The 18,842-nt window shown below is 40.4% G+C and overlaps 1 protein-coding gene across 4 annotated transcripts; it reads right to left on the reverse strand.

Moving 5' to 3' along the window:
• Positions 1–275: 275 nt before the first annotated feature.
• Positions 276–18,314, reverse strand: slc12a8 (solute carrier family 12 member 8). Of its 4 annotated transcripts, XM_069533532.1 has the most exons (14): positions 18,064–18,312; positions 16,985–17,153; positions 16,217–16,363; positions 14,909–15,100; positions 14,599–14,830; positions 9,467–9,580; positions 9,196–9,283; positions 8,690–8,777; positions 7,245–7,391; positions 2,893–3,526; positions 2,720–2,817; positions 2,504–2,621; positions 1,494–1,554; positions 280–1,314 (listed from the first exon to the last, which is right to left on the reverse strand). In XM_069533532.1, exons 2-14 carry the CDS (start codon positions 17,117–17,119, stop codon positions 1,143–1,145), a joined length of 2,226 nt encoding a protein of 741 aa, XP_069389633.1. In that variant the 5' UTR covers positions 17,120–17,153; positions 18,064–18,312; the 3' UTR covers positions 280–1,142. The 4 variants fall into 4 exon arrangements, with proteins under 4 accessions (XP_069389634.1, XP_069389636.1, XP_069389633.1 ...); XM_069533533.1 differs by lacking the exon at positions 7,245–7,391 and having other exon boundaries at positions 276–1,314; positions 18,064–18,313; XM_069533534.1 differs by lacking the exon at positions 2,504–2,621 and having other exon boundaries at positions 1,177–1,314; positions 18,064–18,314.
• Between the last annotated feature and the right edge of the window lie 528 nt (positions 18,315–18,842).

Here is an 18,842-nt window from a genome sequence, read left to right on the forward strand (position 1 = left end):
CCCCCCAAAATGTCCATTCAAGCCAATGCTTCATTTTCTTCACGTTCATTTAAGTTAGTTTTTGGTGTTTTTCTCTCGTGTTATTAATATTATTATTTTGTGTTTTTGCACTTATGATGATGGAAGCTTGTATTGTTCAGTTTTTCTCAATGTGGCTCATTGTTGTTATTACAGCCTATACACCAACAAATACTAGATATATAGATAGATAGATAGATAGATAGATAGATAGATAGATAGATAGATAGATAGATAGATAGACATACTTTATTCGTCCCCGAGGAGAAATTCTTGAAACTAACTATGTTAGGATAGTAAGAAAATACTTCTTTGTTCAGATTATTGGCAGCTGTCAACCAATGTGAAGGTGCATTGCCAACATCTCGCTCACACTCATTGAAGCTGATATTGTCTGAAATTCTCTGAAAACTGTTTATCTTCTTCTTCTTTGTTTGGTTTATTTGCGGGTGCTTGAGAAAACAATTTCAACACAAATTCCTTTTGGTTGCTGTTCTCCTGCTCTCATGTTTTTCACAAAAGTTCCACAACAGCCACTAAATAGACCTTGTGCTCAGTTCATTTTAAATTTTGCTGTTCCAAGAATTAAGAAAGGCCTTTGGTCCTCAATTCCATATCATCAGACTCTACAAGTCTTTTAAGACTCAGCAGACAGAACCACAGACCTACCTCACCATTTTCAAATTTTACTAAGAAAAGCAAGATATCAACCTGTGCAAAACAATTATTCATTATGTGTGGCATGTGCACAGGATAATATTTATTACATCAGCACCATGGTGGCTGGACGTCCTGGAAGTGGCCCAGCAATAGAAGAATCTGACAAACAGTGGTGAGTTTTCACTGATATATCAGTAAGAGTTAAGAAAATAAAGGTATGTTAAGACAAAATGTTTTCTTTAACTGAAGAAAAAGACGACAAACTCCAGCTAAATCCACTGTCATTCTCTCGCAACAGAAACACTCACTGCAACTCTAGAAACAGTTCAGATTTCCTCAGTGTGGTGCCGCTGAATGTCACTGCGAGAACAAATGTGGCACAACACGAGACACAGTTTGAGGCAGAAAATGTGGGTTTGGGTTGTCAGCTGTACGACATGCAACAGGAGCAGTGTCTGATTCAGTCAGCGTGGTAATGGTGGTTGCACCATCTTGTTGGACACGATGAATGAGGATTGGTGGTAGCGGTGGCGAGAGGCAAAGTCAGCATTCTCCTCCGTCAGCTGCCTGGTTTTCAGCCCGACCCCGGACAGAGAGGGTGTCACTATGACCTCATCCCGGGGAGATCCTTTGCCCCTGGAAGAGAGGGAAGGGTTAGGATGGTAGAGTCATATAGGAAAAAGAAACATATTACTGAAAAAATATTACAAGTAGAATTACTCCTGTTTTTATCACTGATCTGTACAGATAAATACATTTCAATCTTTTATTAATAAACTGATTCCTTTTGTAACATACCAACAAGCACACAATACCTGCAAATATTATTCAGTGTTGATTTAAGCCACGTGAAAAAGCTGAATCGAGCTGCAATACCTGCAAATACATGAAAAATTTGTACAAATGAGCTCAACAAGTTGATTCAATTCCAGCAATCAATATACCTGATTTTTATCAAGTATTCTGCATTATTACTTGAGAAATCCACAAATAATTTGAGAAATGGCCTCGTAATGTTAAAAAAAAAAATCGCAAAAAAACCCCCAAACAAACCTCGCTTTGCACCCTTTATTGAATCTGCCTCCCATTATGAGTCTCCTAAATATGTCTAATGTTTTCCCATCAAGATCCATGAATTATTTGCTGGGAAATCAGTAAAACCTCAGTCTACCTCACAATGGTTAGGAATTCTTTTTAGTTTTTTTGCTAAAAGAGAGACAAGCAGCAATGACAGAGGTAATGGTTTGGATTTAAAATGGAGACCTTTCTTAGTGTGTAAATCTCTGAAGCTGTAACATGGCACAGAAAGTGTAAGATTAAGAGTAACACACACACACACACACACACACACACACACACACACACACACACACACACACAGCATCTTATCCCCCACCTGTGCAGCAAGTGTTTAACACTCACAGCTCTTGGCACACTGTACTGTTGCAAGTCAGATGCAGAGTGTCCCATCCAGCTATTCTAGAAATCCTATAAGCCACAACAGCTGCCAGCCTTCTAGAAAAAGAGGCCGCAAGTGAAACTCCCAGCAGTGTGTGTGATTATGTTACCAGGTCAAATAACCACGGAGCACGGGCACCAAATCCACATTTATTTTGCTGGACATAGACAACTTCGACTAATTCCTCTATGAATATCAAAGCAAAGAAACTCTATAAACCAGCACATACAATTACTTACTGTCATGGATTTTAACCTCTGTCAATAAAGTTTTATGTTTTCTCATTACAAATGCTGGCCCATTCAACAAAAACTGCATCAATACAAATTCTTAGGTTAACCACAGACTGAAAATGAAAAAAATCACCTATAGGAAGTCCAGGGCTTGTTTTCCCGATGTAGAAGAAGAGCAGCAAGGCCACGACTATGTTTGCTAAGGCATAAACCCACTGGATAACAAACATGATCACTATAGAGCTCAATGCCTGAAAGGAAATCAAATTATATATCAAGCTAAAACATTGAGTTCTTCACAAACTATCCGAAATAATTACACAAGGACAAAAAGAAATGTGCAACATACCCCGATGAGAGCGATCCAGTGGTTGCAGAACTTTGTGTAGCATGAATCTCGCATGGCTTTGATTTCGAAGCTCTGGTGTTCTGCTTTACCTTCAGCACCTAAAAATGTTATATAAATATGAGGTCATGGAAAACAGGTACAATAAGTTATCGAATGTTTCATTGGAATATCACCTGTGTTGTGGTTGTGATGGTCGGCACATAAATCCTGTTCTTTTGTACAGTTTTTGACCTGGGACTCTTCTCTAGCTCTGGGCTCACCACTCCCTGACTGCAGCTCAGCTTCCTCGTATGGCGGAGCTGAACTCGTTTCCTCTCCTTTCTCTTCTTCTGAGGACATGTTTCTGTTCAGGTCCAAACCAAAGCTGTTCATCAGCTTCTGTTTAGCAGCAGCCTTCCTGCTCTTTCCTTGGCTGCTCAACTCTTGCACAGAAAAGGACTTCTCAGCCCCCGCGTTTGAGACAGGAGGAAACATCTGATCCATGTCCTTGGTGAACTCCGATAAAGTGCCTTTGCTCTGCAGACTCTCGCCTCTGCTCCCATAGTTGGGGAGAGGATCTTCAATAAGCAGCCTGGAGCTCTGTCTCGCAGACCTGCGCTGGTTTCTTCTGGCGTCCCTTTTGTCTTTGCTCTGCAGCTGGAAGGTCATGGCCACGCTGAAGTAAGAGTAGTCGATGAAGCTGTAGGTGAGCATGAAGTTGATGGTGACGATGGGAGCGAGCACGTTGACCTGGCCGATGAAGATGAAGGCCATCGTGAGCAGGCTGGTCAGACAGATGGCAGCCACCGGGGTCTTGTTTGGGCCTTTCTGTGAAAGATCAACACAGTAAGGTTAGTGTCAGCTGCCCCACACAAGAAACTACGAGAAAAGGTTTTCTTAGGATAACACGGTCACAAGGCAAAACAGAGTCGTGTGCAGTGTGTAGAATTAAGTGATATCCAGTGTTGACATTGCATGTTGCAGCTGAACACCCCTCACCTCACCCTCTCCTTCCAAACATGAAAAAGAAGCTGTGGTAGCTTCAGTTGTCATAAAAACTCAAAAGGTGTTTAGTTTGTCCAGTCTGGACTAATGTAAAAAACATGGCAGCCTCCATAGAGAGGACCCCCTCGATGTAAATATAAAGTATTTAAATATAAAGTATTTAAATATAAAGGGCCTTTTCTGGGGTACAGAAAACTACAATTCATACAATTTAGATGAAATGAACTAGTGAAAACATCATGAGGATTATTCTACAATAAATTTCTGCCAATAGTTCCCTTTCACCTAAATATTACACACTGGACCTTTAACTTCAGCTTTGACCACCAAATACTAATCAGGTCATCCTTCAATTCAAGTGAATGTTTGTGCCGGATGAAAATCCCTCAAGGTGTTCCTGATATATCACGTTCACAAAAACAATCAAACAACAGCTACAATCCAATGAGTTCATTCTTGAGATGAAGTGAACATTTTACACAAGAAAGAAGAAATGACCTCTTGGTGTTCATGAGATACACTTACAAGAATGGGACAGACATACAGACGTTGTGACAACCCGAAAAACACAATACCCCCCCCCCCCCCCCCCTCCAGCCACTGAAACTGGGACATGATAAAACTGTATGAATAATATCAAATTACATAAAACCAAACCAGCAGAAAATGAATATTGCGTCTTTAAAGATACTTCGTTTCCTTTGAATGATATTTGGATTTATTAGAAATTAGCAATGGGAAGATTAATCATGAGTATATCATGTTTTAAACACACATATATACTGTAAATATAGTGTATCTTATATACTTTCAATATAGTTAAGATCTTATAAAACAACTATCAAAATACAAGTTCATGTTTCTGTTACTACACCTAAATAAACCATTCCACAAACTCTTCTCATGACTTCATGTGGCCTGTGGTTGGTCAGGAGCCATGTTCAGTCATTACTCACACGCTAACCTGACACTAGACGCCTGCAAGGGCCATGAGAAAGTCAGTCCCTTCAGAAATGATGCTAATCTTTCTATTAGAGAATTCTAGTTATTTGAGTTTGACTTCAGGAGGGTTTAATGTCCAAAGAGACAAAGAATTAAATTAACTGAATCCGATGATCGAAAAATCTTACATCATTCATGAAACACTGGTTCAAGCAAGAGAACAAAAACAATTCAACAATAATTCCTTTGTCAAAAGGGAAACCTTGTTTTACAGGTTACTGTGATTTAATTAAAGTCACCAAATACTATTTAATGGCTTTGTTAACTTAGCAAAGCAACATTATTATATTAAGATTAATTTGTGAAGTTGCCCTCAATATTTAATGTATGATGGCAAAACACAAAATAACAAAAGTTTTGATCAGAGTAGAGGTCATGCAACAGGTCTACAGAGGAATTCTCTGGCTTTTCACCAAGACTGTGGGTCTATCGCATGACTACTGAGTGTCCAGTAGATAATTTATATTTGTATATTTATATAAATTCATTCCGCAAACAGAATTGAGTGATACATTTCACGTTTGCATTGGAATATATTGGTTAAATCCGCCAGACAATGTTGAGCAGTGACACAAGAATAGTTACTATTGAAAACTGTTTCAGCTCAAAATATTTGTCTAGAATTATAAAAGATAAATGATCTAAACAAATATAAATGGTTGGCACGACTGCAGGCATTTTTCTTTTTGTATTTTCTGCAGTGCATGAGATTTGGTAACCGGTTTGCTTGCACTTCCCAGGTCCTGCTGTACAGTTTAAGGAGCACTGCAGTGTGCCTGGCGGCCCTCCAGAGCACACAGCGGAGCGGAGCCCTGCCCGTCGCCCTTCCTGCGTTTGTTCTGATGCTTTGATTTGGCCCAAGATGTCTAGAGCCTCATTCCAGCCCGCTGAGAGAGGTCAAGCACTGCTGCTGTCCCAGGGAGGTCTGAGGAAAACTGGGGTGGACGGGGTCAGAGCGTGAACGTGACAATGTGAGTATAGCAGGAGTGAGTCGTAAGTCTTGGCTGTAATGCAGTCAGCCCACTGAAGTCACTTTTACAGAACAGTCACCGCACATTATAATTAGGTAGTCGTGTCACTGCTTCCTTTTAAATCCAGCCATCGCACCGCCCTGTACACTCAGCTTCAGAACACTGCTTATCTACAAAATGCCAGTAACTCTTAATCAGGGACAACATAACACAAACTCAACATATGTTATTCTTATAATAATAATTCAGTTGATGACAAATTATTTAAGTGTTATTCAGTTCCTGGGGGTTGTTTGTCTGAGCAAGAGAAATCCACACTTGCCCTTTTTATGAGGTTGTAATTTGAAGGTATAGTGAATAGTGAGATTATTTTATTCATGATCAATTTATGAATGACTGTGATCAGTATAGCCCCTGTGGTTGTATGCCTCTGCCAACCAATGCAGTTTTAGTCCACATACTTTTTTCAATATTAAGGAGGTCACTGTGACCTTTGACCTCTGAAATCTAATCAGTGCATATTTGAGTCAAAGTGACAACTGGTTAAAATGAAAAGAAATTCCTCAGGGCAGACTTGAGACATCATGTTGAACAGGCCACTGTGAACTTTGACCACTCAAATTCTAATCAGTTCATCTTTGAGTCACAGTGGATGTTTTTACCAAATTTGAAGAATGTCCCTCAAGGTGTTCCTGCGATGTTGCGTTCACATGACCATAAACGTGCTTTGTAAGGTGACCATGACCTTTGACCACCAAATTCTACTCAGGTCAACCTTGAGTCAAGATAAACATTTGTACAAAAACTAATTTGAACAGTTCCTCCAACATCTTGAGATATTGTGTTTACAAGAATGGGACAGGCGACCTGAGAGCTGGTGCTGGCTTGGTGATAAAAAGCAGAACTTGATTTGGGATTATTTTGTCTAAACTACCTCAAAGGTAAATAAATGAACTTGATATATATACTTTAAAAAATGGAGAAGCTTTGCTTACATACTCTTAAACTAACTGAAGAACTGCACGAAAACTCCATGGTGCTCATGTTTGTGCAAACGGCAATAAACTGCGGAAACTCAATAAATAGAGAAAACGCTGAGTCATCTCACTAAGATAACTGCACACAGAGGCATTAAAAAGACAGCCACATGTTTATCTGATACTAAGGATCAGGAAAAATATTATTTCCTGACATGAAATTAAATTAGCCTTCTCTAATTCACTCCAGGTTTCTCAGTGTTACAAGCTCTGATGTGATTTGTGTCTGAGGCCGTAATATGTCCACAAGTGATGAATTTAGCAGGACTGGGTTTTCATCAGGTTCTGCTGACTGGGTTCATCAACGCAATCTAAACCAGTTCATCAGATAAAGATGTTAGTGGGACAATTTAAACTGAGTTTACAGCAGGTAATTACTGTGCACGCACTCTTACATAAACACATTAATTCACTGAACAATCTACACTTGAGTCTACAGACAATATTATTTAGCAAGCTGTCAATGTGAATCCAGTCATCCCTCCCTTCATGGCTCTATCCATCCATCCATCCATCCATCCATCCACCCACCCCTTTTCCCAGACAGGCTAGAGCCGGGATCACCCTCTCCTGGGCGATGCACTGCAGGATCCTGGGTGCTCCGTACAGGCCGCCCATGCAGGAAGCCAGGGAGGAGACATAGAGGCCCAGCAGAAAGAGGAAACCCACCAAGGAGACCTGGAGGAAGAAGGAAAACAAACAGAGGGGTGGAAGAGGATGGGGTGGGGTCGAGAGCGCACAACAGCTACACCCAGTTCAGTTCCGCTGCAGCCAGCTCCTTATGAAAACAATGAGAATATTGTTTTCAATAAAGAGTGAGTGTAATGGGCTAGCTTTGATAATAGACTGATCACAGTCTCGCTGTTTTACTCTGACTTCACACGTTAGTCCATAATATCATATGGTGAGAAGTAGTCCACCACCAGCTGAGCTCATTCATACTAAAACAATCTCTGCTTCATATCTGGCTGATGCACATCGACTGAAACACAAACTGTCAGACGACTCAGCAGCATCAGAAACCTCATTGATCAGCTCTTCATTACAGCTCAATCACTTCCTCCCACTTTAATAAAAACTTCTTGGTAGTGTCCCTATAAACTCAACTCTGCTCTATGTAAATCCACCCTGTCTTCCTCACACCAGTTGTGCATATGGAGCCAGACACATGCTCCATTGTCGCTGACATTCATAGACGTTAAACCTGTTTAAATGTTTTTTTTGCGTCTCTTTGTTACATGGATAATGTGCTTTAATGTTTCTTGTGTTGTTTTTGAATGTGACCTGCACCCTGATCTGTGGATGCTGGCATTTCGCTCCCAAATATGCTGTAATGTGTATAATGTGTAAGAGACATATAAAGCTGAACCCAATGGGGTTATGTTTTCATCTGCGTTTGTTTATTTGTCTGTTAGTTCGCTGGATTACGCAAAAAACTACAAGACGAATAACTGAAAAACTTGGTGAAAGGATGCAGTATTGCTCAGGGGAGAACCCTAGTATTTTTCTGAAGAATTTCTGAAAACACTCCTTATAATATAATAAATAAAAAAAACAGCCAAAAACTGATCAGTGAAACAGACACAATAAATAAATGTACGTGAATGGGAAAATATATCTGTTCACAATCACATTTTAACCATTTTAATCAGTTTGTTTGCAAGTGTTTGTTTGGGCACATGCCCAGGAGCCTGGAGTCAATTGGGACCCTTGGCTTTAATATTTATTAATAGGCTCTTTGTGGGTAGAGATCTGGGGACCGCGGTCATGGTTATCAGTCCAGGTTATAAGAAATAAAACAAACTCGCACACAAAACAATGCAGGTGTAAAATGTTTTTTCATTCTTGAACACGAAATGTTCCACTTGAGGGAAAAAAACCATCTCAACCATTTCAAAAAGTTTATACAGTCTTTCAACCCTGCTGCCAGAGGGCCTCTCTCACAGGGCAGGATGGAAACAAAGAGAGGAGTTTACCTTTTCTGCGATCAAGAAGTCATAGCGCAGAGCTTCTCTGGTGCAGATGGCCCCGAGGAGGAAGGCAAAGACCAGATACAGGAACCACCTGAGGGTCACCAACAGTACACCACATTGAATTATTAACAACGGCGCCTTTCTCACTATTTATAGGGAAATTGTGTCATCACACTATGAGTGATATAGTCATGCTGTGAATGTGGGATTGTTTATTCTCCCTGGTGAAAATAGATAAGGCTGTCCTTTTTATAAGATACCACTACGTTTGAGATTAACCATACCTTGACGAAGAAAATAAACTCTATGAAATAAACTGGGGTTTTCTAGAATTCTTTTTTCTTATTATGTAACCACTTTCACTGAACCTGGGTCAGTCTGTGCACCTTTACTGCAGTTGTGGTCTTATATAGTTCATTGTGTACTATTTCACTGTGGTGTTTTTGTCTTTTACAGTATTGCTGTGTTGTATACGTTTGTTTGGGAGTGTGTTTTGGCTGTTGTCATACGAGGTGAAGACAGCTGCCAGTGTTCCCACAGGGATGTTGTGTTCTGGCCGCTGAAGGTCTGAGCTCATGTTGAAGCCTGCCATTACCCCTACACACACACACACACACGCACACACACACACACAAAAACAAACACAAACACACACACACACACACACTAGTCAAGAAACCACAGAAGTAGACACAACATACTGTGCAATACAAAAGGATTTTTGTATATTGCATATAGCTGCAAGAATGGGAGAGTTAACAGCACATGTAGTCTAATTACCTGTAGCAGCAGGGAAGAAGACCCCAAATACAGTGAAGAAGTTTTCTCCAGGAGTGTAATCAGGCTTTGTGTTGCTGTTTAGCAGTCCGACTGAATAACCAATGAAACCATGCTCTGAAAGAAGAGGAAGCAGCAATGAAAATCAGCACTGAACCTTAGGTCGGGACAAGCTGAGTATAAACCTGTCAACTGCAGACATAAGTACAAATCTCTTTTGCATCTCATTATGTGGTATACAATACAGAACGTATAAACAATATTTCATCGTTACCTTCACCAAGAACAGTGTTTTTTCATCAGCTTTTGTTTGTTTGTTTGCAGGATTACGCCAAAATCTACCCAACCGATTTCCGAGGTATTTTGTGGAGGGGTGGGGCATGACCCACCAAAGAACTCAGTACATTTTGCTGCAGATCAGGGGGCAGATCCAGTAATGATTGTTTTCACTTCATTACCTATTATCACTATTCTAACTTTAACATTTGACTTAGTATCACAGAGAATAATTCATGGATCCATGACATGGTCAGGGGACTGATATTTGTTGCAGATTCAAATAAAAATGTGGATCCAGTGATTTAAATGTGGTTTCATAAGGGGACTGTTGGGCCTTGGGCCGTTCTAGTTACTAATGTGATAATCAACTTTTATATCAGGCTTTTTCCCCAATGATTGCATCTCTAGACTACAGCCTCTATCTCTCCCTGCAGCTACAGAATGATGTAATGTAATCAGCTGCTTACTGCTGTGCAGTTTTCATTTTCTCTGTATTCAGTCATACTTTTAAGTCCAGGATGCTTAATAGTGAATTTTCTTTTTTTACACTGCACTTCCTGGAGAAGTTGAGACCAATGGGAAATGACAACACATCATGTCTGCACGAGAGGATTTTACTTAAGAAAGACTTGTGAGAGACCAGAAACTATAGGTTTGGAAAATATCCCATCATGTCTGCAAACTATCAGAACTTCACACTGGGAAGCTGCATGTCCAGAATATAAGAATATGAGAATAAATTGTGTGAATTTCAATCAAACAACTGACAACAATAGGTAGAAATTCACTTTAAACATATGCGGTACAAAAGATGAGTGTGGTTTGATGAGCCTGGATCAGTTTGGTGGTTGAGTGGGGGAGATTGTTCTGAACTGATGGGGGCCATTTCAAGCGCGCAGGCTGAAGGGCCAGTCTGTGTTACAACACCGGACATTTCCCCTTTGGTTATCTTTCGATGGGAAAGAATGTGTTCTGTCAGATTAATGACATGTTTATCCAAAAGGAAGTCGCCGCCCTTTTCAGAAGCTCAACAGCTTCCAAGTTTGAGAGAAAAGAATGAGAGCGAGCGAGAGAGGGAGACAGAGAGTTAGAGCAAGAGAGAGAGGGAGAACATGCACAGTCCTTTTTCTCTTTTGTGTTTGTCAAAAGCCAAAACCAAAAAAAGAGACTTGGTTATACCAGTTATTCCTCCTGCACATATTTTCCTGGGATAGGAATTTAAAGAGGCAAAAGAAACGGACATCAAACGGGACTGGGAGCCTAAACTCTTGTTCACTTGGGGACCCGGTGTGACCGCCCTCTGTGCAAACAATCACAATCTAACAAATCCAGGCCAGTTAGTGTCCATGTCTGCACCACGGGCTCTCCACCCATATTACAACATCATGCTCCAACATCCAACAACTCTCTGCAGTTGAGGGCGTTCACATATTTATGAGGAAAACTTGTTTCTATGAACACAGATTCAAAGTTTAGAAATACTGTCAGAGTTTCAGCATTTGATCTCAAGAGATGTGAACAAAGCTACAAACAATGTCTTTCAAGTTGTGTTTTCCGTTTTATGAAGGAACCCGCACCTCTAATACCTATAGGTCCTATAGCCTGCACACAGATTCAAGAGAAGAAAGTTGAATTGTATGATGCAACTTTGCATCTCTGTGAAGTCACATGCCTTCTCCACGCTCCACCGGCTCATTCTGTCTTTTCATCCAACCACAACCTGACAGGCTCGCCTTGAGCCAATCACGTGTCATCTGCCAGAGCTTAAAATGTTCTCTCTCCCTCCTGTCATTCAGCTGTCAGTTCAGTACTGTGATCAATCAGTGACCCTCCTCTGCCCCTACACCATCTCAATGAATACTGAAATCTCTTCAACCGTCCAATCAGAGGCCTTCATGAGACGTTGCGATGTTAGGTTAGGTTGCTGTTAGCGTTAAGCTCAAGATATACGATAAACCATCTACAGACCATGCTGTCTTACAGACTGTCTTTTGCCACATGATGGATGTTTGTGACTGGACTCGGTTTGGATCTTGTCTTTAACTTTTGCATCATATGCTGAAATGTTGTCAGAGGATCTTGATGTGGTCTGCAACAATCACTTTGATTTAAAGGTTCACCTAGAGTTTAAAGATGTGACTGAGATGAGAGCACCCACATTTCAGTGTGTATATTGAACAGCAAGTGTACAGGCGGAGTGGGGCTCCTCTCTCAGCTCAGCATTCCTCTGATACCCACTGGAATGTGTAGTCAGATTACATGAGCATCTGAGGCCTCTCTCCCTGACTCACTGACCTCTAACTCTCCGACACCAATCACTATAAACTGCTGTGCATGGGGAGCTGGGCTGACTGTGATGTTGCAGAGGTGGGGCACATCCCGCTGGGATGATTGAGAACCATATATTACCGTGGAATCACAGAGTGAAGTGTGGCGGTCCCTGGAGTCCCAGCCGCGGCCTCAGATCTCAGTTCCGGCGTTCTCTCTTTGTCATTTTCCAAAAATGTGGGTGAGTCTGGCTAACACCCTAAACCCCAGACCCAAGGAGAACATTATGGCTTCCTGTTGTGTGGGGAATAGGCTCCAAGTAATGGGACAGAGTAATGTGTATCAGATTGTATTTTATCTAAGCACCACAATCAGAGCGGCTTGGAGTTGAATTGTTTAGTTGCAGAGACAATACTTTGGCAGAGTTACCGAGCAGTCTAAATAATTAACGACTCTCCAATTGAAAAAATGTCATCTCCTCCCACTTCCCACCGGGGATCATAAAACACTATTCTGAGCTGTTCTATGTGTTGGAGCTCTGCAGTTTTCCCAACTCTAACTCCACCTGTCAGAGTTGTGCAGGAAGGACTTGTCATTATAAGTCACTTAGCAGATCCTTATGGCTGGAGAAATGAGGAAGCCAGGTTGGCCTACAAGTGAGAGTTCATATAAGTACATTATATATATTTTTAGCCTTGAATATATGATAAGATTAGGACAACAAATGTTGATTTTTAATATTGATTATTCTGACAAATATATCTACTATACTATATATCATTCAATATTGGCATTCATGCATTATTGGCCTTGAAAATCAGTGCATTATTAGATTAGGGGTACAAATAATAATAATGTTTTGTATTGATTATTCTGACAAATATTAATAATTTATTTCATTCATTTTCTAAATAATTTTCTTTATTCGTCTTAAAAATGTCACAAAAAACCTCATCAGTTTCGAAAAGCCCATGGTGCTGTTTTATTTTTGTGAAGTGACATTCAGTTTACCATTACCGTTATAAAAAGGAAGAAAAGCATCAAATGTTGAGTAGCTAGAACTAGAAACTTTTAAAATATTTGCAATTTATTTTCTACCATTCAGCTCAAAATGTGAACCTCTGATCATGAGGTATAAAATATTGACAAGCCAACGGCCAGTTTTGTCTTAAAATGCCAATATTTCCTGAGAATATGGACAAGCCAATCTGCCATTTAAATGTTGATGTCGTGCACCATTTTGCAGAGAAGACATGCCTGAGCTGTGGTGATGATGAACAATGGTATCTGAAACCTGTCATGATGATATTCTCATCAAGCGGTCACAGTGGGGACATGTTATCAAACTATGACGCGGTTTTGGCAGCGGCTCTTCATCCTACAGGATGTTCCTCGGCGTATAGCGAGCGCAGGCTAATCTGAGTCGGTTCAGCTAGCTCGGGGACCTGCTGGGCCACTGCCAACCATGATGTCACCACAAAACACACAGAGGCGCTTAATTGGAAAAACCTGGAGAAGTCATTATACGCCTGGTTCTCCCACAGTTCTTCAGCAACGGCAAACTTGACTTTACCAACTGTGCTGTAAGTGGCACAGAGGTAACTATAGTGGTAAAACTAGATCATGCAAAAAGTAACCTCAATGACCAGTAAATGATTAGTGTATGACAGGTGGTCTGAAAGCTATTTAAGCCTGTTTTATTGTGTTTCCTGTATGTGAGAGGTTTCTCTTACTATTATTGCGTAAAGTAATATTGTGTGTTGGTTTATTCACAAAAGCACTGGCTCGACTCGTGGAACACTTTTGTCGTCCCACTGGACAGGACGTTGATAATCAGTGAGAACAGGAAATGTAGGGAAGGACTTCCTGAAAGCAGGCATAAGAATACAAGATACTTAAAAGGGCAACATTTCCTCACCACAAAAAAAAAAAAAAAAGGAAAAACAGACAAAAGAAAACTCAATAGGACACGATGCCAGCTTTGGACCTGAAAAACAACACCGTGCCAAAGTTTACAGAAACTGAGGAGAAATAACTCTCACTCAACAGGCTGACAAGCGAGACAGACAGACACACACACACACACACACACACACAAGTATGATGAAAAGGTGTGTAGAGAGCTACAGACTCAGCAGGACACAGACTGGCACTGACTGGGATAAGTGGTACTACAGCACCACCTACTGGTCTCAACAGGTCAGACATTCAAAATTGTTGTCAACTGTCTATTTGAGAGACAGACAGACAGACGGACGGAGGGACAGAGGGACAGACAGATAGACAGACAGAGAAATACAGACAGAGAAATACAGACAGAAAACAATAAAAAGAAAAAAAACTCCTCAAATGATGTAGTAATATGTTACCAATGAATAATTTGAAGATTATTTTGGATTGAAAGTACTCATGATATATACTTGAATATACTTTATATACTGTATATAAGTATATTGTATACTTATATTATTCAAAATACTCACACAAAGACTGGCCCTACACAGCAGAACTGATTCAACCCTTCCCACAATGTCGGTAACCCTCTCTCTGCCTTTTTACCCTAGTAAGTATTTACTGCCAAATCCTACCTGGGTCGAGGTGCGTGAAACTGCCAACAACAAAGTCCAGCGTGGAGACGGCCAGGACGGCCAGCAGCAGCAGCTGAATTCTGACAATCCACTTGACACCGGCCAGGTTGATGCCCAGCAGGGCCAGCAGCACAGCAGCCGACATGCCGCGCACCGCCCACTGAGACTGCAGACCCAGCAGCTCTGCCACCGACTCAGAGAAACCTGTGATGTACATGGCTCCAGCCACACACTGTGGGGCCAAAGGTGTATCACAAAACACAAAACTTCACACAAACAAATATTAATATCAGCCTTCATCAATACTCACCTGTCCGAAAACATACAGGAGGCCCATGGTGCCCCCAACCCTGCCGCCCAGGACGGTGGAGATCATGGAGTAGATTCCTCCGCTCCCCACTCCACAGTGCTCACACACCCCGATCCCTGACATCACAGTCACTAAGGCAACCAGCACCACCGAGGAAACCAGGAGCATCCCGAGGAGCACGCCTGTGTTTCCCTGGAAGTTTTCAGGGGGAAAAAATTAAAAAATGAGACACTTATGAATGCACTCACTACTGTAAATGTAAATCTGCAGTATCTTTCATTTATATTATTATTTTCAATTATAATAGTTGTTGTTAGATATATACAGCTGTAGCTCCTCAATATTTTTTCAGTGTTTATGTCTGCTTATTTTTCTAATACAGCTGTTGGTTTGCATAATCAACATAGACATAATATAATAATTTGTAAATTACAGATAAAGCTGCACTATGTTCTCTGCAAGAAATCTAGTTGTTTTATTCATTTTTTACTTTATACTTGCTGCTTTAAAATGATATTGACAAGAGGCAACAGCCAAACTAATTTTCACTTCCTCATTCTTCGATCATGGCCTTGATGTTAAGGAAATAAAGATGACAGGAAATCCCCTTGTTTGATTTCCAAGAGCATTAGAAAAAATGTCTGTCCCCTTTTCTCTGTCTTTTCCTGGTATGTCTCTACTGCTACCTTTACAAAAAGGTAAAACAGTGGCCAAGTAAGATGAAACACTATGGATGGGACACGGATCACAATGGACAAAACAATCGAGCTGTGCTGTAAAATCTCTTTGCACAATAATAAGGAAGTAATTTATGATGAGATGCATCTTACTGTGGATAAGAAACCCCCTCCCCCACATGGCAAAATATTTTTTTATCTGTCAAGCTAAACCTGAGCAAATTTGGTCTTTCTAGCTGCGTCCTTTAATGACATGAGCACAATTTAGGAGTAGCTCATCAGAAGGTCAAATCATTTTTAATTTTTTGTAATATTTATATTATAAAACATAACAAAACTGGGTTAGATCATTCTCAAAAACATATTAGATTATTTTAATTGCACTAAAGCCAAGTTTTTTTCATTTTAAACTGTAAAAGTCTCAAAACCTGGTATAAAAATCATGAATTTTGCTGTAGCACTGCATTTATATATGATGTTATTATATAGACATCCACTCAGGCCCTTTAATTTATGGCATTTTAAAGTATTTTTTAACTTCTTTCTAAAAGAGAGTGTTAGTCCCACTGGATCTGGTTGTAGGACTGGCTACAGGCACAGATATGGAGAGTAAAACGAAGTGTGAACGCACCACCAGGTAGCCAGTGCGCAGGAATAAAACCACACCGAAAATGTTGATCATGCAGGTGGTGAAAACTCCGTCCCAGGTGCCGAACAGCACCGGCTCCCACACGAACACCTTGATCCTCCACCACGGCTGGCTCGCCTGCTGGAAACCCTGAAAACACAGGAACACAACCAGCACAGTACTGATGATGATGATGATCTAAAGATGATTTATTATCTCCACAAAGGAGGTTATGTTTTCTCTCTGTTTGTTTGTTGGAAGGTTTTTCAGAAACTACTGGACAGATTATCACAACACCTGGTGGAAGTATGTGGAATTTCTCAGGGAATAATTCATGCATCTTGATGAAAAAAAATCAGGAATATTTAGGAAACTGATTAGTGAGTGAAATTGAGTGGGGCCTGAATTAAAGGGGACTGGTGGGTCTTGGCAGAGTTATGAACTCTACTGAGTGACAACAACTGATTCATTTTGTGCAAGAGGAAACATTCATTTCATGTTAATCAGTAATAAAACTACTGATGAAACTTCCAAACTACCTCACTCTCACTTGCACCTCAGTTATTCTGCACCTTTTAGTCTCACAATCCCCTTGGTGATTGTTAATCTATACCTGATGTTTATTATGATTCCTGTAAATATATAGTTTACAAAAATAAGAAAGTCATTGTATTTATCATCAGATTGGCTTCATCGCCATAAATCTGGGAAATATTTAAGATATCAAGGCACATTTCTTCCCTCTTACCTAACATTTACATCGTGTCATACCTGTGCATCTTCATGAAACAGATCGTGGACGTGTGTGCTGGTGTTGTTGTCCACGACTCCCTCCTTCAACAGTCCAGACTCATGTCCCTCCTGGTCACCTTTGTGCACCGTCCAACCAAATGGGAGGGTATCCATGGCAACCTACAGGTATGTCCCCTTCACGGTGGTCCTGTAGTTGATCATAAATTCAAACATGAGAAGAGAAAATAAATCCACTGACATTTTTCCTCTGAGGTATGAGTGAATGCATGGATGTCTGAGGAGGTAAAGCTGTGTGTGTGTGTGTGTGTGTGTGTGTGTGTGTGTGTGTGTGTGTGTGTGTGTGTGTGTGTGTGTGTGTGTGTGTGTGTCATGAGACTGACAGAAGGCTGCGTTAGTCCCGCCTCTCCCGGTGAGGACACCCGGATAGGGTGTGCACCTGAATGGTGAGCCAGGTGTTTAACAAGTGCAATAACACATCACCGCGGTGATACATAAATAAAACCTGCACTCAGCAGCAAATATAAGGGGTCAAGTCATTTTGTCATAGATTTTATAAACCAGCACTTTAGTTGTTACTTTCTATTTGTTTCGTGCAACAAATATATGGATTGTATTAAATAAATACATTAAAAATGTATATAGTATGAATATAATTTAAAAAAATAATGATTTCGAAAACAGGATTCGTCTCCTCGTTACCAGGCTGTCGTGTTTCTACAGTGCAAAGCGGAAAACACCGTTTGGAGCGAAACCTCATTGACAAAACTGCCACTTTAAGGTTAACCGGTGGCTAACGTAAAATATACTGCCTTATCGTCTCGAAACGTCAAACAAAACACTTTTAAATTGCACTATAAGCAATTCGGCAAATTAATTAGATGAAACCAATTTAATTAGCCAACAAGTAAAACAAGTTAAAGTTGAAATGTTAACCAAAAGAAGTGCCTGTTTGTAGGCTGCTTTTTGCACCGATATGTTCAACGACTGTTTATTTCTAATTTCACAAGACAGCTAGGAATACTGGATGTTGTATTTTAAATTGACAGATTTTTGAATGAAGTTCGGCGTGATGTTGAATATGAGCAGTGAAGTCGTACCTCTGACAGAGCACCATGTCATTCCATGCTGGTGAGGAAGGGTTGACCATGAATAAAATGTCAGATGAGTTCATTGATCAGTTGATTTCGTTTTGAATCCAGTCAGTGTGATCAGCTCCACGTGTTGAGTGAAACGTCAGCAGCAGCAGCAGTGGACCTTCATGTACATGTTGGTTACCTTCCAGGGTGTTGCTGCTTTGCTCAAGGATCCTGTGTTAGTTTTGGCAAGGCCCACTGCAGACAAGGTTGACTCATGATTAAAGCTGAAACATATGCACGGACATGGAACTTCAATATCCTTATCTTCTTCTATTTTATCAGTGGAAATATTTCTCACAACATGATTAGGCCAAAGGAAGATTCTGTCTTTTATTCGTTTGGGATTTAACTGTTTACTTACAAGGAAGAGTGCAGATTATGAGAAAAACCTAAAGTAGAGGCAGGCAATCTGTAATTTTAGAGTGAATGACACCAGAATACCGATGGTTATGTGAAGTTATAAAGGGCTGAACAGAAACCAGAAGATCTGTAACCCTGGTAAAGACAACTGTCTGGGAGATGCACATCACATTTTAATTAAATGTAAGAATTATGAGTTATAGTATTTTGCTTCAGTATTATCTAACAGCCCATCAGTATTTGAATGAATTATTTTATTACAATCACAAAAACCAAGTTATTTGTACACTTGATGCTTGAACGTCCTTCCTTTGTTAAAGAAACATTTGTTCAACCGTGCCATTGTTTTGTTTGTGTGTTCTGTTTGTGCTCATACATGT

The sequence above is a fragment of the Paralichthys olivaceus genome, chromosome 10 (genome assembly GCF_024713975.1).
Source record: "Paralichthys olivaceus isolate ysfri-2021 chromosome 10, ASM2471397v2, whole genome shotgun sequence".
In the NCBI taxonomy this organism is placed as follows: domain Eukaryota; kingdom Metazoa; phylum Chordata; class Actinopteri; order Pleuronectiformes; family Paralichthyidae; genus Paralichthys; species Paralichthys olivaceus.